The sequence below is a fragment of the Gallinula chloropus genome, assembly GCF_964237585.1.
Source record: "Gallinula chloropus genome assembly, chromosome: 22".
Classification (NCBI taxonomy): Eukaryota; Metazoa; Chordata; class Aves; order Gruiformes; family Rallidae; genus Gallinula; species Gallinula chloropus.
Window position 1 is genome coordinate 1,363,419 of NC_140107.1, and position 20,074 is coordinate 1,383,492.

The 20,074-nt window shown below is 50.2% G+C and overlaps 3 protein-coding genes across 3 annotated transcripts; 2 read left to right on the plus strand and 1 right to left on the minus strand.

Moving 5' to 3' along the window:
- Positions 1-1,326: 1,326 nt before the first annotated feature.
- LOC311200075 (olfactory receptor 14A16-like) lies at positions 1,327-2,250 on the plus strand (the record flags this gene model as incomplete). The annotated part of the gene is made up of 1 exon (XM_084274241.1): positions 1,327-2,250. One exon carries the CDS (start codon positions 1,327-1,329, stop codon positions 2,248-2,250), a length of 924 nt encoding a protein of 307 aa, XP_084130367.1.
- Positions 2,251-10,361: 8,111 nt separating this feature from the next.
- LOC311199977 (olfactory receptor 14A16-like) lies at positions 10,362-11,288 on the plus strand (the record flags this gene model as incomplete). The annotated part of the gene is made up of 1 exon (XM_084274126.1): positions 10,362-11,288. One exon carries the CDS (start codon positions 10,362-10,364, stop codon positions 11,286-11,288), a length of 927 nt encoding a protein of 308 aa, XP_084130252.1.
- Positions 11,289-18,703: 7,415 nt separating this feature from the next.
- LOC311200085 (olfactory receptor 14A16-like) lies at positions 18,704-19,630 on the minus strand (the record flags this gene model as incomplete). Its single annotated transcript, XM_084274253.1, has 1 exon — positions 18,704-19,630. One exon carries the CDS (start codon positions 19,628-19,630, stop codon positions 18,704-18,706), a length of 927 nt encoding a protein of 308 aa, XP_084130379.1.
- Positions 19,631-20,074: the final 444 nt, after the last annotated feature.

The window sequence follows — 20,074 nt, forward strand, 5'->3', positions numbered from 1 at the left end:
CACAGGGCTGGGGACACTGCCTGTAGGCACCGAGGGGAGACCTGTGAGGCTGAGAGACCTGATGGATGCTGAGAGCTCACTGGAGGAGAAATCTGCACAGCACTCTGCCTGGTATGTCTGTGGGTGCAGGGCAGTGCAAGTTCTGTTCCTGGAGGGATCTCCTAAAGCTGGGACATGGGGCAGTGTGTGGGGTCTGTCAGGAGGACAGGTTCTCTCTAGGACCAGAAAGTGCTGCCTGGAAGGGATGCCCTTCTGCCCCATCAGTGGGACAGGGCAGGACAGCTGTCTTCTCCTGGGCATGGCTGCAGAGGTGTGAAGCAGCGTGTGCACCCAGGGGTGCCCAGGGATGTCCTTGTGAGCAGGGTCCCTGCACCCTGTGGGCTGTGTGCTGGGGTAGGTACTCTGCTCCTACCAGGGTCAGCACTCAACCTGCCTGGTGGGCTTTCCACAGGGATACAGAAGGACCTGTGGGTTGAAAGTGTGACCCACGGAAAAGCAGTGTAAGGTCCTTCTGCAGTAAGACAGTGCTGCCTGGTTCAGCTTTGCTCCCAGCTCCAACTAGTCCTTGAGAAATTCCAAAGGGAATTTGAAGAACGACATCAAGGAATCATTTTCCTGTAGGCAGAGACTTTGCTTTGACTTTTCCTCTCCTGTGGGCTGTGGGGATTTCTTGGGGATTTCTCCCCACAGGAATATGCAATGAAAACCTGATTCCCATGAAGATGTTTGAGCTTTCCCTGGTCCCTGCACACAGAGAGGTTCCCTGGGGCAGTGCCCTGATGCCAGGAGGGGTCTGCAGAACACAGCTGAGCACAGGGCAGGTTGGATGAGGTCTGTGAGCACAGAGCAGGAGGTGACATAGGCAAAGAGAAGCAGCTGCAGGGACAGCTCCCGGCAGCAGAAACAGCAAAAGCTGCTCCCAGAAAGTCGTGAGAGTGGGGATTTTTATTTCCCTGACATCCCCATGCTGCTGACCCTTTCCAAAAACAACCCCCTGTTTCTGACACCCATCACAGACTCTGCATCCAAACTACCGGGTTTATGCCTAGACTTGTCCTTGGCAGCCTGACCCCCAATGAGGAGAAGCCCCTGAGTGAATTTCTCTCTGTCTCACTCCTTCCAGACTTGGGACCTCCCAGCTGACCCTCCTCCCAGCAGTGACATGCTCCAGCCAGCACAAAGCACACTTCCCAAAAGGGACCTGAAAAAAGTCCTCCTGAATCCCTCATCCAATTTACATTGAAATAGGTTTTCTTCAAAGAATAGTACCCTAACAACTCACTGCCTTTTCCTCTTTGGACAGGTCTCCACACTTGACAGCAGCAGATGTCCAACAGCAGCTCCATCAGCCTGTTCCTCCTCCTGCCCTTTGCAGACACACGGGAGATGCAGCTCCTGCACTTCTGCCTCTTCCTGGGCATCTACCTGGCTGCTCTCCTGGGCAATGGCCTCATCATCATCACCATAGCCTGTGACCACCACCTCCACACCCCCATGTACTTCTTCCTCCTCAACCTCGCTGTTACTGACCTTGGCTACATCTCCACCACTGTTCCCAAATCCATGGCCAATTCCTTGTGGGACACCAGGGCCATTTCCTACACAGGATGTGTGGTGCAACTCTATTTCTTTGTATTTTTGATCACCACAGAGGCCTCTGTTCTCACTATCATGGCCTATGACCGCTACATTGCCATCTGCCACCCTCTGCACTATGGGACCCTCCTGGGCAGCAGAGCTTGTGTCCACATGGCAGCAGCTGCCTGGGGCAGTGGGTTTCTCAATGCTGTGCTGCACACAGCCAATACATTTTCAGTGCTCCTCTGCCATGGCAATGCCCTTGACCAGTTCTTCTGTGAAATCCCCCAGATCCTCAAGCTCTCCTGCTCAGATGCCTACCTCAGGGAAACTGGACTCATCGTGGTTGGTGTCTGTTTAGCTTTTGGGTGTTTTGTGTTCATTGTGGTGTCCTATGTGCAGATCTTCAGGGATGTGCTGAGGATTCCCTCGCAGCAGGGACGGCACAAAGCCTTTTCCACCTGCCTGCCTCACCTGGCCGTGGTCTCCCTGTTTTTCAGCACTGGTTTGTTTGCCCACCTTAAGCCCTCCTCCATCTCCTCCCTATTTTTGGACCTGGTAGCAGCCTTCCTTTACTGCACTTTTCCACCAGCAGTGAACCCCCTCATCTACAGCATGCGGAACCAGGAGCTCAAGGATGCCCTGTGGAAACTGATGACTGGTTGTTTCTAAGCAGCACCAAACTGCTCATGTATTTCTGTATATCACTGGCAATGTGACTCATGTTGGGACCAGTCTGTATTTAGTAGGGTTTTTAATTGTTGGATGTTTTTTCCTTCTAGTTTGTCTAGGCTATATTAACATGGTCAATGTTCATCTCATTCTTACTGCTGTATCTCCTGTTCTTGTGTGACCCAGACACTTTGTAAGGATGAGCTGTGCTCTCTTTCCATCATGTCTCCCTTGAAAGGTGCACAAATTTTTCTTTCTCCTGTCATCTATAAAAAATTTACAAGAACATTTTCATCAGCTCAATTATTGTCACAGTTCCACGTAGCTGAGTGCTGTTAGAGGACCTGGGGGCTGCAGACAACAGCTGCTGTAAGGAGCAGTTAGAAGCTCCCCACTGGCCCTGAAGAGTAAACATCTGTTGATTCAAGGCCAGAGTTGCTGCTGACCAGGGCTGAGCCCATCAGCGCTGGTCACAGCGCCTCTGGGAATCACATTTAGGAGAGAAAAACCACAAGCAGCTGCATTTTGCCCCCAGAGAAGGGAGTGAGAAGGTGTAACAAGCTGTGCAGACACCAAGGCCAGGGATGGGGAGGAGGAGGCATCCCAGATGCTGGAGAGAAAGATGCCCCTGCAGTCCCTGCAGAAAGCCATGTTGGAATGGGTGTCCCCCCAGAGCCCATGGAAAAGGCCCAGAACCCACCTGCAGCCCATGGAGAGGCCCCACGCTGGAGCAGGGGGCGACACACAGGAGATGGTGTGACCCACATCAGATCAGTCTCCTCCCAGCACTTGCAGCCCATGGAGAGAAACAGAGACACAGAGATGAACGAGGGAGAGATTCGGTTAGGAACAGGTTTGTTGGGGTGAGGCTGGTGACCCCGTGGAGGACTGGGGCTGAGAGACATTGATATTTACTACTGCCCACCATAACAGTGACCCACAGTGGAGCTGCTGGGGAAGAGCTGAAGCCCTGTGGGAAAGGGCTCACGTTGGAGAAGTTCATGACGTACTGTCTACTGTTGGGACCCCATGGTGCAGCAGGGGGAGGGGGTGTGGATTGAATGGTGTCCCCCAGCCGAGAAGGAAACCAACTTGCAAGGGACTGCAAGAAGAAAACAGAAAGAAACAGAAAGAAGCCTCATTTCAAACAAACCTCCAACCAGAGGAGATCTTCACCTCCTGACCTTATTTTGGCTGGGGTAGAATTAATTTTCATGTTGGCAGCCCCCATAGTTCTGTGGGTTGGATTTGTAAGCAAACAAGTCTAGCTCAATGTGTTTGTTCCTTGCTGAGCAGGACTTGCACAGCATCAAGGGCTTTTGTCTAATTCTGCTCCAGAAATGAATCACCTGGGAGTGCACAAGCACCTGGAAGGGGACAGAACAGGCCCAGCTGACCATTAGTGATGAGTGGGATTATCCATACTGTGTGACTACAGGAGTGAGCCCACCATTGTCTTGCACTTGTTGTCTATAAAGGTGGCCTGGTTTCATCCAGGAGAGAGTTGATTTTCTTTCTATAAGCCAGTGAAATGCCGTGTTTGGGAGTTGGGATGAGAGCAGTGCTGGTAACACAGGGAAGGTTTAGAGTTGTTTCCAAGCAGTTAAGGACTTTTCGGTTGTTCATGCTGCCCTGCTAACGAGAACGCGGGGGGTACCGAGGGAGCTGGGAGGGGACACAGCCAGGACAGGAGACCCAAACTGGCCACAGTGGGTATTACCTAGCAGTTTCATCACACTCAGCATAAAGGGGGGTTGGACAGGGAGGAGCATTGAGGTCAATCAAATGCAGTTTTTGGGATGATCTGGTTTCGGGACGGCTCTGAGCTCTACAGCCTGAGCTGTGCAGTTCAGTGAGACACTGCATTGTGCACCACCAGCTTCATATATTTTGCTAAAAAGTCCTATTGTTGTTTCTCTCTGTCTGCTGTCCCAGTAAACTGACCTTATCCCAACCCATGAGGTTTGGGGGGGGGGGGGGGGGGTTCTTTGCCTTTTCCCTTCCTTCATGCTGACTCCTATCCCCCCACATACACTCTTAGAGAGAGTGAGTGGATGGTGCTTGGGATGAAACCATGACAAAAGGTCCCAGCACAACACCCGCTCATCAAGGCAGCTCAGACATGATGGGTGGAGAACTGTCCACAAGGAGAAGAATTTGGGCATTGCAGGGGATGCCATAGCAGTCAGAGGTGCTGAACAGGAATCTGGCCATGAGCACATTGGGCTGCACTGGGAGGAGCGTGGCCAAGCAGACAAGAGCCCTTATTGTTTATGTGGACACAGCACTGGTGAAGCCACCTCTGGAGCAGTCAGTCCCAATGTGGGGTCCCTGGTCTGGTAGAAGAGTGAAGAAAACTCATGTGGACAGAGAAAGTCTGCCAAGATAAAGTTAGGGGGTCTTGTGTGGAGAGGCTGAGAGACCCAGACTTCTTTATCCTGGGGAAGGAGAGACTGAGGGAAGCCCTCCTTGTGCTACAGGGTAAGAACATAAGAAAGGAAGTCCTCTGAAACTGCAGTTTTGAAGGTCAGAGTGAGGATAAAGAAATGTCATTCTGAGGGCAGTGCTGTGGTGCAAGAACTCACTAAGAGGAAGAGTAGATGAGCTGGTGGCTTTGTGTTTATGGGAACAGCTGGTGAAAAGGGAGAGACAGCAGTCCAGGCAGGGACATCATGGGGTGACAGTGAGATCGAAAAGGGGTTAGTTGCCTGCAGCCTTCAGGGAAACAAGCACAGGCGTGGGGCAGTGTGGGATGGGCTGTCCTGCAGATGGTCAAGGGTGGCAGCCAGGCTGAAAGGTGCCGTGTTGGAGAGACGGGACACAGCTTGATGCAAGCACAAGTCCATCTATTGTATAAAATCATTCCTTTCAATATGCTCAGAAGACAGTGTGCTTGAAACACATTGGTCCTTTGGACATACACTGCTCACGGGCTGCATCTGGTTGGTCAGCGGTCTACTGTCAAACCCCAACTTATCCTGAGCAAGCAACTCCTGAGGCCTCCCCAGACAGCAGGCATACCTTAGCTTGAGGACAGGCCTCTTCTGGCGCCTGTCCTGGCAGGGGGTCTGGAACTTTGTTTATCTCAATGTTGCCACCTTTGTTCAGTTTCCCCATGGTTTATGGCCTCCAAGTTCCAGCGTGTCCCACAGTCCTAAGAAGGGCTGTTGTAATTTTCAGACTCTACCAGTGTCCAAATTCTAAACTGCTAAACATCCAGCAATAGCTCCCAAACAAAAAGTGAGCGAGATGAAAAATGTTCCTTGGAATGAAACCTCCCCAGGCAGCCAGCTAGCAGCCCTAGGCACCTTGGGGTCAGGGATTTGCTTGGTAGAACGGTAGTAAGAGTGCCTGATGTAATTTGCAAACTCTGCCAGCATCCAGCTTCAAAAGTGCTAAACCTCCAGCAATAAATCCCCCTGAAAGAAATATTTGAGGAATGAAAGATGTTTCTGCCCTGAAAGCTCAGTACACAGCTCACTAGGAACCCCAGCACCCCTGTGGATCAGGATGCAGGGGGGGTTGGAGCTCTATGATCCTTGGGGTCCCTTCCAACACATGCCATTCTATGATTCTATGATTCCTTTCCAAGGGAACAGTTGTAACAGGACCTGATGTCATTTTCTCACTCTAACAGAGTCCAAATTCTAAAATGCTAAATGTCTAGCTATAGCTGCCAATCAAAAGGTACAAGGGCCTTAAGACCTTCTTGGCCAGAAACCCTCCCAGGTAGCCCAGAAGATGCATTGACAATGGAATGGTCAGAACAGTGCAAGACATCAGGTTTTAGCTCTACCAGCTCCTAGGTTTGAAATTTCTAAAAGTCCAGCAGTAGCTCCCAAACAAAAGTTGCAGGGGGCTAGTAGTCTTCCTGGCCTGAAACCTCCCAAGGCAGCCCACTAGCAGGCCCAGTAACCTTGGGCCTCAGGGCTGTCATATACAATGAAATTACCCTAACCATGCTTGATGTAATTTTCTGGCTCTACCGCCGATCACCTTTTAACTTGCTATAGGTACAGCACTACATCCCAAACAAAAGGGGAGAGCAATGAGAAATATCTGTAGCCTAAAACCTATCCAGGTATCCCAGTGAAACCCCATTAACTTGGGGGTCAGGGCTTTCATAGTCATGGGAGTGAACATATTTCTGCCTGACAATTTTCCAGATTTAACAGTGTCCAACTTTGAAACTGCTGAATGTCCAGCAATATAACCCAAACAAAAGATGTGAAGGCAGAAAAATGTTCCTGGCCTGAAACCTCTCCAATAAGAACACAAACAGCCCCAGTAACACTGGGGCTCAGATCTTTCTTTGCCAAGGCTCTGTCCTAAAAGTATCTGACATCATTTTTGGACTCTACCAGCATCCAACTTCATACATGTGAAACGTAGAGTAATGGCACACAAAGAAAAGCTGCAAAACATGTTCCTGGCCAGAAACCTCATGAGGCAGTGGAGAAGAAGATCCAGTAACCTTGGGGCTCAGAACTGTCCTCACCAAAGGAACAGTCCTAAAATTGCCTGATGTCATTTTCTGGCTTTACCAGCATCCAACTTCAAACATTCTAAACGTCCAGCATTATCCCCTAAACAAAAGATGCAAGGGCTGACTGGAAATTTAAGCAGGTAGTCCACTACCAGCCCAAATAGCCCTGGGGCTCAAGGATTTCAATTTAAGGGGATGGTCCTAACAGTGCCTGACATCATTTTTGGGCTCTACCAGCGTCCAACTTCAAAACTGATAAATGTCCAGTAATTACTCCCTAAAGAAATGGTGGAAGGATGAAAGATATTCCTGACCTAAAACCTCCCCAGTAGCCCAGTAGCAGTACCAATAACCTTGGGGATCGGGGCTTTCCTTTCCAGTCCTACCAGTGCCTGATGTCATTTTTAGGTTATACCCCCATACAACTTTGAAAGTGATAAACATCCAGCAATAGTTCCAAACAAACTGTGGAAAGACTGAAAGCTGTTGTTGGCCTGAAAGCTCCCAGGGTAGCCCACTAGCAGACCAGGTTACCTTTGGTCTCAGGGCATTCTGAGCACCGGGAATGGTCCTAAAATTGACTGACATCTAATTCCAGCTCTACCAGCATCCACCTTCAAAACTGCTAAACGTCTAGTAATAGCTCCCCCAAAAAAGTTGTGAGGGCCTAAAGAGGTTCTTGGCCTTAAAGCTCCCCAGGTAACCCACTAGCAGCACAAGTAACCTCAAGGCTTAGAACATTCCTAGCAAAAAGAACGACACCTCCCCATGTAGACTACAAGCAAGACCATTGACCTTGGGACTCAGGGCTCCCCTTGCCAAGGGATCAGTCCTGATATTGCCTGACTTCATTTTTGGGCCCTTCCAGCATCTGCCTTTGAATATGCCAACCATCCAACAATTTCACCAAAACAAAAGGTACAAGGGATGAAAGATGTTCCTGGCATGAAAACACCTGAGAGATGAGAAACACCAGTAACGTTGTGGCTCAGGGCGTTCCTTGCCAAGGGAACATTCGTAACATTGCCTGATGTCATTTTCAGGCTCTACCAGAGACCATTTTCAAAACTGTTAACTGTCCACAATGGATCTCCCCAAAAAGGGTGCATGGGCTAAAAGATGTTCCTGGTCTTAAACCTCCCCAGGTAGTCCACAAAACACCCCAAAACTAAACAGGCACTGAATACAAGACCATTCTCTATGGGGTAGGCATTTGAGCATGTGAGGCTGAGGATCTAGGGGACTGCAGAGAAGAACTGGTCACCAGCATAGCCCTTGCACAGGGGTAGGGAACATGTACTGGCCGTGTGCAGCACAGCACTGAGAAACCTGCTGCAGCTCCCGTGTGTCTGCAAAGGCCAGAAGGAGGAAGTGGGGAATGAAGCTGCATGGGACATTCTCTGCCACTTTACATGAAGCCCTCTGCAAGGAGAACAAGGCAGTGAGAACTTGGGGCACTCTTCAGTCAGCAAAACGTTCTCACTAGAGACCCAAGGACTTCCTCTCCCTGTTCTATCAGACATCTGAAAGGTACTTTTTGGGAGGTGTATTTCCTGCTGTCTGAGGGTGCCACTGGCTGTATGGGGCTCTGATGGGAGCTCTCCAGCTGTCAGTTTGTCCTTGCAGCAGAAGGTCTGTCTTTTTTGATCTATATGATTATTTCTGGATTGTGGTTCCCACTTCCCCCAACTGCAGAGCAGAGCTTTGTAGATTTGTTTTTTCTGATTTTGTTCTTGTGAAACACTGAGAAATGCCCAAATGCTAACCTAACTCCCTTCCTTTGAGAGGGTGAAAGAGTCCCCTGCCTGTCTCTGCCTGGGGGTCCTGTCTCATGCGGAGACAAGGAAAGGTGATTGTCCTGCCCAGCTCTGGTTTGATCAGGAGAAAGGACTCTGATGGACAGAAGGATTTCTCCCCAACTGAGGGAGGGAACATCAGAGATGAGATCATAGAATGATCCCATGAGGCCTGAGACAACAGAAGGGAACCTATAAGAACTGGTCTTCTCCTGCTTAGCTAGGCTCCTGGGATTGAGGGACCTCATGGCAACCCAGCAGCACTGCAGAGAGACAGCTCTGGCCAGGAGCAGCTCCTCTGCCAAGCACACAGGGCTGGGGACACTGCCTGTAGGCACCGAGGGGAGACCTGGGAGGCTGAAAGACCTGATGGATGCTGAGAGTTCACTGGAGAAGAAATCTTCACAGCCTCTCCCTGGTATGTCTGTGGGTGCAGGGCAATGCAGGTTCTGTTCCTGGAGGGATCTCCAGAACCAGGGACATGGGGCAGTTTGTGGGGTCTGTCAGGAGGACAGGTTCTCTCTAGGACCAGAAAGTGCTGCCTGGAAGGGATGCCCTTCTGCCCCATCAGAGGGACAGGGCAGGACAGCTGTCTTCTCCTGGGCATGGCTGCAGAGGTGTGAAGCAGTGTGTGCATCCAGGGGTGCCCAGAGCTGTCCTTGTGAGCAGGGTCCCTGCACTCTCGAGACTGTGTGCTGGGGCAGGGACTCTGCTGCTGCCAGGGTCAGCACTCAGCCTGGCTTGTGGGCTTTCCACAGTGATTGAGACAGCAGCTGTGGGGTTGAGGAGAGACACAGGGAAAGGAAGTGTAAGGTCCTTCTGCTGTAGAAAGTTCTGCATGGCTCAGGTTTGCTCCCAGCTGCGTCTGATTCTTGAGAAATTGCAAAGGGAATTTGAGGAACAACATCAAGGAAACATTTTCCTGTAGGTAGAGTCTTTGCTTTCACTTTTCCTCTCCTGTGGGCTGTGCAGACTTATTTCTCCCCACAGGAATATGCAATGGAAACTCAATTATCATTAAGATGTCACAGTTTTGCCTGAGCCCTACAGACACAGAGGTTCCCTGGGGCAGTGCCTGGATGACAGCAGGGGTCTGAAGAGAAGATCTAAACACAGAGCAGGTTGGATGAGGTCTTTGAGCACAGAGCGGGAGGTGACATGGGCAAAGAGAAGCAGCTGCAGCGTCAGCTCCAGGCAGCAGACACATTGGAAAGTGAGGGAGAAGGAGCTGCTCCCAGAAATACCATGGCAGTGAGGATTTGGTACCTCCCTGACATCCCACACAGTGCAGACCCTAATCTACTTCAGGGAACACCAGGTTCTGATCACAGAGCACCCAGTACAGGGCAGCTGAGACCAGGGTTGATGGACAGAGCAGCTCTCCCCACTCTGCACTCAGGGGAAGGTTTCACTGGCACTGCAGCAGCAATGTCAGGGAGTTCTGACAGAAGAAACACTCCTCAGGTACAGGCAGGAGAAAACCAAAGCTCCAAAGCTCTGCTCTGCCCTTGGGTGAAACTGGAATGACAGTGCTGAAAAGCTCATTCCCATCCACAAGTGGATTTAGTCTGAGATCACACCATCCTTCTATTTACTGACTGCTGCCAGGCAGGACCGAGTTCTTGAGAGCCCACAGCTGACCCTCCTCTCAGCAGTGGCACGCTCAAGCCAGCACAAAGCAGACCTACCAAACGGGATCTGCCAAAATTCCTCAGAGTCAATCTCAGGGTTATTCCTAATAATTGGAAGAGGATTTCCTCAAAGAAGAGTTCCCTAAATTCTTACAGCCTTTTTCTCCTTGGACAGGTCTCCACACTTGACAGCAGCAGATGTCCAACAGCAGCAGCTCCATCAGCCAGTTCCTCCTCCTGCCCTTTGCAGACACACGGGAGCTGCAGCTCTTGCACTTCTGGCTGTTCCTGGGCATCTACCTGGCTGCTCTCCTGGGCAATGGCCTCATCATCATCACCATAGCCTGTGACCACCACCTCCACACTCCCATGTACTTCTTCCTCCTCAATCTCTCTGTTGCTGATATCGGCTGCATCTCCACCACTGTTCCCAAATCCATGTCCAATTCCTTGTGGGACACCAGGGCCATTTCCTACACAGGATGTGTGGCTCAACTTTTTTTCTTTGGATTTTTGATTGTCACAGAGTACTATATTCTCACTGTCATGGCCTATGACCGCTACGTTGCCATCTGCCACCCCCTGCACTACGGGACCCTCCTGGGCAGCAGAGCTTGTGTCCACATGGCAGCAGCTGCCTGGGGCAGTGGGTTTCTCCATGCTGTGCTGCACACAGCCAATACATTTTCCCTTCCCCTCTGCCATGGCAATGCCCTTGACCAGTTCTTCTGTGAAATCCCCCAGATCCTCAAGCTCTCCTGCTCAGATGCCTACCTCAGGGAAATTGGCTTCCTTGTGGTTAGTGCCTGTTTAACTTTTGGGTGTTTTGTGTTCATTGTGGTGTCCTATGTGCAGATCTTCAGGGCTGTGCTGAGGATCCCCTCACAGCAGGGACGGCACAAAGCCTTTTCCACCTGCCTGCCTCACCTGGCCGTGGTCTCCCTGTTTGTCAGCACTGCTGTGTTTGCCTACCTGAAGCCCCTCTCCATCTCTTCCGTATTGCTGGACTTGGCAGTGTCATTTCTTTACTCAGTGTTTCCACCAGCAGTGAACCCCCTCATCTACAGCATGAGGAACCAGGAGCTCAAGGATGCCCTGTGGAAACTGATGACTGGATGTTTATAAGCAGCAATAAACTGCTCTTATTCTTCTGAATATCATTGGCAATGTAAATCATGTTAGGACAAAACTGATTTAGTTGGGGTTTTGTTGTTGGTTTCTTTTTTATTCTGTTTTGTCTGAACTATAATAACATGATCCACATTCACCCCATTGCAAATTATATATCTTCTGGTCTTGTGTGACCCAGATACTGCCTAACGATGACCTGTGCTTGCTTTCCATCATGTCTGCCTGCAAGGGCCACATTTATTCATTTATTTTGTACTTATATTTGAAAACCATTTTCTTAAGCTGAATCACTTGACTACTTGAATCACTTGACTAATTTGAATTTTCCAGGATTGGTTCTGATTGCAGCAGAATAAATACTCAAGATCCCATGTACCTGCATTACTGCCAGTCTGTCTCTTTCATCTCCCTCATCATTCAGGTGTTTCCACCTCTCCTAAGATGTCCATGCCTAAGGACATCTTTTCAGAAGACTGGCTGGATGTATGAACCTCAATTCCTCACAGGTTTCCACCTCTGATTGCTCTTTTATCATTCAGATGCCACTCAGCTGCCTGATTTCTGCTTTGACCTTCAGAGAGTTGGAAAACATCCCATCTTTCAGAAATCTAATGAAGTGCTGTGTTATGTCATGGTTTCGGCCAGGATAGAGTTAACTTTCTTTCCAGCAGCCAGTGGAATGCAGTGTTTGGGAGCTGGGGTGAGAGCCCTGCTTATAGCACTCTGATGTTTCTGGTTGTTGCCAGGCAATCAACGACTTTTCAGTTGTTCGTATTTCCTTGCTAACGAGAAGGGACTGGACACAGCCAGGACAAGTGACACAAACTGGCCAAATAGGGCCAGTTTGTGTCATGCTCAGCATAAATGGGGGACTGATGGGGGGAGGAGGAGGCAGCTCCATGATGTAGGGTTTTGGGGACAGTCCGTTTTTGGGATGGCTCTGAGCTGCATGTTCTGAGCTTTCCAGTTGGGTGAGAAACCACACTGTGTATCACCAGATTTGTTTATTTTGTTACAAAGTCCTATTGATGTTTCTCTCTCGCTGCTGTCCCAGTAAACTGTCCTTTTCCCAATCTCGAGGTTATGGGTTCATTGGTTTTCCTTCTCCCTCCCTTTCCCCCTCCCTCAATTCCTCCCTCCCCACACCCTCTTAAAGAACAAGCAGCTGCTTGGTGCCCGGCTCTCGGCTGGGGCAAAACCACGACATGTCAGAAGTTCAGTCTGTTGATAGCTGGGGTTATGGGACTGCTGGTGTGTTACCTGCAGAGGTTTCATGCCAGGAACACCTTTTCTTCAGGAGCTATTACAATACTTGTAATAACTTGGAAGGTGGATCCTGGTGGAGCCTGACAATTATGTCAAGGAATATTAGGGACGTGTCCGTTGTAGGAATCTTCCTGTCCACTCCCTGGGAAGGCTTCAGGCCAGGAACATCCTTCATCCCTCACACCTTTTGCTTGGGACGTACTGCTGGATGTTTAACAGGTTGAAAGGTGGGTGTTGGTATAGCTGGAAAGTACAGCACCATATTACTGGCCTAAACCTCCCCTTTCCCTCCCCAAATGCCCACATATCCAGTCCCAGCACCTTGCTAAAACATCCCACGCTCACACCCAGCACCCATGAGTTCCCCTGCCACCCCAGCTCCCTCAGCACCCCCCTAGAACTCCTGGTAGGCCCCCCACCACGCCACTGTCACACAACCCTCCCTTTTTCACTCCCCAAAGTCCCCAAATCACCCCAGAGCCCCCCTACAATCCCCAAATTCCATCTCAGCACCAACTGGTTCCTCCCCTCCTCATCCCCACGTTAACTCACCTAGCCCATCTTTTATATCTCCCAGCAACTTATTACCCCCCCCCCCAAACCTCCCTTTTTCATTTCCAAATCCCTGCATATCTCACGCAAGTGCTCCCATACACCCCCCTCCTTCATCAATCATGGGTACCCCTCCATGCTTTGACCCCCCCTCTCAGCCTACCCTTAACCCCACCCAGAACCCTTGGTGGCCCCCCACCTCCCTGTATGCTTTTCAAACCTCCCTTCCCCTAACAAATCTCACCATGCCCCCCCAGGCACGTCCTATGCCACCTCCATGCTATTGCAGCACATATGCTGGAATGCTATGTGCCATGCCTCCTTTATGCACCCCATCATTCCTTGGTGGCCCCCCAACACGCTCATAAACCCCACAACCTACTCTTTTCCCCCTCAAATCCCTTGATATCTCCCCCTATCATTCCCGTATGTCCCTATGCCCCCCCCCCCGAAACAAAGGGTTCCCCTACAACTACTTAAGACCCCTCAACCAAACCTTAACTCCCCAGCACCATCTACACCCCATATTACTCCCCCAAACCCTCTCCTTTTACCCACCAAATCCCAACAGATCCACCCACAACAACCCCTAAAACCCCTACAACCCCCCCCCCCCGAAAAATTAAGTGATCCCACTCTGTCCCCAGCCTCTTTTTTACTCCCCCCAAAAGCTTTTATACCCCTAAACACCATATTATCCCGCCCCAAATCCCACTGTAGTGAGGGAGGTAATATGGTGCTGAGGGTGTATGGAAGTGAGTGGGAGAGAAGGGTCTCTTTTATGTCAGGGCTGAGATCAGCCATGTTCAGAATCATATCGGCCACCTTGCTTTGCCTCATCCTTCTTACACCGACTTGTTTTGCTCCTGGAAATGAGCTGTTGCTCCTGAGCCTGGTTATCTGCAGACAGGGAAGGGACTGGCATGGATAGACATAAAGCAGATGTGTTTGGAATAGCAGCTACACACAGAGGAAAGGGGATGAGGAGAAAATGCCTTTGTCCTACAGTGTAAAAAGCCAAACACCAGCCCCACCCCCCCAATAAAGCAAGGAAATGGGAATAGCACTTCTGAAGGTAATGGAGACTTTGCAATGGATGAAGGAAGTACTGTCACAGAATCACAGAATCACAGAACATCCAGACTTGGAAGGGACCTTGAAAGATTGTCTTGTCCAACCCCCTGCCACAGCAGGATCACCCAGACTAAATCACAAAGGAACACATCCAGACAGGTTTGAATGTCTCCCGAGGAGGAGACTCCCCAGCCTCTCTGGGCAGCCTGTCCCAGTGCTCTGTCACCATTACAGTGAAAGTTTCTCCTTACATTCACATGCAACTTCCTCTGCTCCAGCTTGCACCTCTTGTCCTTTGTCCTATCACTGACCATCACTGAGAAGAGCCTGGATCCATCCTACTGACACTCACCCTTTATATATTTATAAACCTGAATAAGGTCAGCCCCTAAATTTCCTCTTCTCCAAGATCAAGAGGCCCAGCTCCCTCAGCCTTTCCTCATAAGGAAGGTTTTCTACTTTTGGAGGCCCTGAGCTGGGCTCTTTCAAGGGGTTCTCTGTCCTTATTGAACTGAGGGGCCGAGAACTGGACCCAACATTCCAGGTGCGGTCTCACCATGGCAGAGGAGAGGGGGAGAAGGACATCTCTTGACCTACTAACCACACCCCTTCTAATACACCCCAGGATGCCACTGGCCTTCTTAACCAGGAGGGTACATTGCTGGCTCATGGTCATCCCATTGTCCACCAGGACCCCCAGGTCCCTGTCACCTATGGATCTCTCCAACAGCCTAGTCCCCTACCTATACTGGTGGATCTTCTTGGGGATCTTCTTCCCCTGATGCAAGACCCTACACTTGTCCTTGTGAAATATCATAAACTTCTCCCTGCAAGTAGTAGTGCCAAGAACATCTCCAAATATACAAAAGAGTCATGGGGCAATCACAGTCCTGCCCTGCTGTCGTGCACTGGGGAGCTGGAACAAGATTCCTCAAGTTTGACCCAAATGAATTTAGCCCTGGTGAAGTTTGTGGGGTATACCAAACTCAGCAGGGAAAGTAGACACTTGGGAAGGGATTGTTATCTGGCAGGAAGATATGGACAGGCTGGAAGAGTGGGCAAGGTCAAGTGTGGGGTCTAGGAGCTGGGAAAGTATAATCCAGGAGTGCAGCAGTGACTGGGATCCCCCTTGCTGGAGAAGAGCTCTGTGGAAAGGGACCTGGGGGTTCTTGTGAACAAGCAGCTCACTAGGAAGAAACAGAGTGCTGCTGCAGCAAACAGCTCTGAGGTGCCTCAGCATGGGGATCACCAGCACACATGATAAAGTCACTGTTCCACTCTGCTCAGCACTTGTCAGCCCACACCTGGAATTCTGGGTGCAGTTTTGGTCGCTGCTCTGAAAAAATGAAGTCATGTCCAGTCTGGAGAAGGTGCAAAGAAGGGCCACAAAGATGACCCAAGGCCTGGGCAGCCTGCCATCTGAGGAAAGGCTGAGGGAGCTGGTTTTGTTCAGCTTTCAGAACAAAAGGGCTTAGGGGACACCTCATCAACAGGTCCCCGTACTTAAAGGCTGTCTCCAAAGAAGGGAGACTCCTGTTTTTAGAAGGAATCACATGGAATAGCTGAGGAATAATGGGTGCAGGTTCCTGCTGGAGAGATTCCCACAGGACACAGGAAGAAACTTTTGCCCTGAGAACAAGGGTTTGCACAATGTTCGGTGGGAAGTGATGGATTCCCCAACATCAGACATTTGTAAGAGTCAGTGGGATGGAGGGTGGGGCCAGTTGGTCTGTGTGGTGCTTTTCTTGAGACTGAGCCCTTGCCAAAAATGGTTGGACCAAATAGTCCCTGAGTTCCCTTTCAGCCCGGTACTCTGTGGTTGTCTGAGTCTAGTAACATCATCACTGTCCTCCAAAAGCATTCTCATGAGTTGAGCTCTCCTATATTGACCTTCAGGCAGCTACAACTGTGGTTCTGTTCCAAGACAAGGGGGAGCAGGCTTTGAGGACATGAGGCTTCTTCCAGTGGTTCACTGCAATGTCATTTAGAAAGGATCTCTTGGTTTTATTTCTTATTTCTCACCTTCTTTAACACCTGTTGCTGTCACTTTGTTAGTGGCACCCCAAGTTGGAGAGCCATCTGCAAGCACACAGGAACCATTAACAAAATGGAGCATCACTTCAAACAAACCTTGAGAAATTCTGGGATGAGATTTGAATAAAAACATCAAGAAGATTCCCATCCAGAAGAGATCTTCTTTTTCTGATCTTAATTAGACTGGGATGGAATTAATTTTCATGTGGTCGACCCCATGAGGTGAAACCATGAGAAAAGTTTCCAGCACAACAACCCCACATCAAGGCAGCTCAGACATGATGGGTGGAGAACTGGCTGCAAGGAGAAGAATTTGGGCATTCCAGGGGAAGCCATAGCAGTCAGAGGTGCTGAACAGGGGTCTGGCCACGAGCACATTGGGCTGCACTGTCAGGAGTGTGGCCACGCAGACAAGGGCTGTTCTGATCCATCTGGACTCAGCACCAGTGAGGCCAAGTCTGGAGCAGTCAGTCCCAGTGTGGGGCTCCCCGGTCTGGAGGAAGGGGAGGAACTGTCGTGTTGTCAGATAAAAGCCTGCCTAGATATGGCTAGGGGTCTTGTGTGGAGAGACTGAGAGACGTGGGCTTCTGTAGCCTGGGGAAGGGGAGGCTGAGGGAAGCCCTTTTGTGCTACATTAAAGAACGTAAGACAGGAAGTCAAGGTGAAACTGCAGCTTTGAAGGTCAGAGTGGACGTGAGGATAAAGGAAAGCCACTCTGAGGGCAGTGCTGTGGTGATAAAAGTCACTCAGAGGAAGTGTGGATGAGCTGGTGGCTTTGTGTTTGTGGGAACAGCTGGAGAGGAGGGAGAGACAGCAGTACAGGCAGGGACATCATGGAGTGAGATCAAGGTGGGGAAGGGGGATGGGTGCCTGCAGCCTGCAGGCAAACAGCACAGGCGTGGGGCAGTGTGGCATGGGCTGTGGTGCAGATGGCCAAGGGTGTCAGCCAGACCTTTGACTCCTTGACTAGGACTGATATTCCTGCCACAGAGGCCTCAGAGGAGACACATTGTCCTGACAGCCATGGAGTATCATTGCCTCCTTGCACCCACCCCAGGGGAGTACACCATGTATCATACCCCTGTCTGTCCCTTGGCATCACACCCCACATCCCAAGGAAGAGCTCTGAGACACAGGTGAGGGTGGTGGGGGCCAGGATCTCCCTGCCTAGGGGCTGGGGATCAGCGCTTGGCATTTCTGTTTCATCAGACCAAGCCAGGGTGTCCTCAGCATCAGAGCTGCCTATGCTTTGCCTGGGTTTGTCCTCATGGCCTCCAGTTGTCTGCTCTAAGGAGCCCCTGGGGAGGCTTTGTCAGTAATGGCTCATATTAGGGCTTGTTAATTCTTCAAGGTACTTTGGGCATTACTCCTGACTTCGATATCTGGAGAAGTTTCTTCTCTCTCCTCTTGGTATCTGAAGTCCGTGGACTCAGAAGAAAACACACCATGGGGCTCATTAATCACAGAGAATTCCCTACAAGCATGGCTCTTCAAGTCATTTCCTTTAAAAAAATAGACCTTGTATAACTAATTGGAGAGGTTTTATTTGAGTGATGAAAATTTCAAAGGAGTTTCACAATGGAGGATTTTTTCACAGGAAAAAATGTTTCTGTCACATCTCAGATCATGGAAGACAGTTCAGCAGCATGCTGCACTGGGTGCTGGTCCAGAGGTCTCCTGAGGAGATCTGGACAGGCAGGAAAAGCAGTCTCTTCAGATCAAAACCTGCATGGAGAACCCTGCTCTTCCCCAAGCCCAGCAGTTCTCTTGCTGGCCTCCTGGGACTCCCAACACTTTTCCTCCCATCATTTGTGCTCACAGGCTGGGAAAGATTTCTCTGACAACAAACAGCAGTTAAACATGACACAGTTTAATAACCATGAAATCTCTCTCCTCAGCTGCCTGCTACGGCCAAGCAGCGTGTGAAGGGGGTCAGCTTCCAGAGGAGATTCTCTCTCAGAACAGTGTTAATCAGGTACATAGAAAGGTCATTTATCAACACACTGAATGCCTGACAGAACAGTTCTTTGGACTTCTGAGAGATGGGACATTTTCCAACTCACTGAAATTCAAAGCAGAAATCAGAGAGCTGAGCAGCATCTGAATGTCCAAAGAGCAAGTGGAGGTGGAAATCTGTGATCAAAGTGAAGTTCATACATCCCACCAGTCTCCTGAAAAGATGTCCGTAGGCATGGCTGTGCCATCAGGAGAGGTGGAAACACCTGAATGACCAGAGAGATGAAGAGGCAAACTGGAGGTGATGCAGGTACAGGGGAAGGGGAGTGTTTCTTCTGCTGCCATGTCTGAGTTAAACAAGACCAGAGATACTGCATGAGGAATGGGATGAAGGTGGTATTACATCAGAGACAAAATAGAAGGAAAAAGCCCCACAGCACCTAAAAGTCCCTACTAAATACAGACTGATCCTAATTTGAGTTCCATGGCCAGCGATATGCAGAAGAAGATGAGCAGTTTATTGCTGCTTAGAAACATCCAGTCATCAGTTTCCACACGGCATCCTTGAGCTCCTGGTTCCTCATGCTGTAGATGAGGGGGTTCACTGCTGGTGGAACCACTGAGTAAAGAAATGCCAATACCATGTCCAAAAATAGGGAGGAGATGGAGGGGGGCTTCACATAGGCAAACACACCAGTGCTGACAAACAGGGAGACCACGGCCAGGTGAGGGAGGCAGGTGGAAAAGGCTTTGTGCCGTCCCTGCTCTGAGGGGATCCTCAGCACGGCCCTGAAGATCTGCACATAGGACACCACAATGAACACAAAACATCCAAAACCCAAACAAAAAGTAACAACAAGGAAGCCAGTTTCCCTGAGGTAGTCATCTGAGCAGGAGAGCTTGAGGATCTGGGGGATTTCACAGAAGAACTGGTCCACAGCATTGCCATGGCAGAGGGGCAGGGAAAATGTATTGGCTGTGTGCAGCACAGAATTGAGAAACCCACTGGCCCAGGCAGCTGCTGCCATGTGGACACAAGCTCTGCTGCCCAGGAGGGTCCTGTAGTGCAGGGGGTGGCAGATGGCAACGTAGCGGTCATAGGCCATGACAGTGAGAAGAAAGTACTCTGCACCAGCCAAGAAGAAAACCAGGAAGACCTGTGCAGCACATCCCCAGAACGAGATTTCCCTCTTGTCCCACAAGGAATTGGCCATGGATTTTGGTAGAGTGGTTGAGATGCATCCCATGTCAATCAATGAAAGGTTGAGTAGGAAGAAGTACATGGGGGTGTGGAGGTGGTGGTCACAGGCTATGGTGATGATGATGAGGCCATTGCCCAGGAGAGCAGCCAGGTAGGTGCCCAGGAAAAGGCAGAAGTGCAGGAGCTGCAGCTCCCGTGTGTGTGCAAAGGGCAGGAGGAGGAACTGGCTGATGGAGCTGCTGCTGTTGGACATCTGCTGCTGTCAAGTGTGGAGACCTGTCCAAGGAGGAAAAGGCAGTGAGAATTAAGGGAACTCTTCTTTGAGGAAAACCTATTACAGTTATTAGGGAATACCCTCAGATTGACTCACTTTTTTTGGGAAAACTCCAGGCAGGACCCTTTTGGGAGGTCTGCTTTGTGCTGCCTTGAGCAGGGTCACCTGTGGGCTCTCGAGAACTCAGTCCTGCCTGGCAGCAGTCAGGAAATAGAAGGATGATGTGATCTCAGACTAAATCCCCTGTGGATAGCAATGAGCTTTTCAGAACTGTCACTCCAGTTTCACCCGTGGGCAGAGCAGAGCTTTGGAGATTTGTTTTTCTCTGGACTGTACCTGAGGAGTGTTTCTTCTGTCAGAACTGCCTACCATTGCTGCTGCAGTGCCAGTGAAACCTTCCCCTGAGTGTAGAGTGGGGAGAGC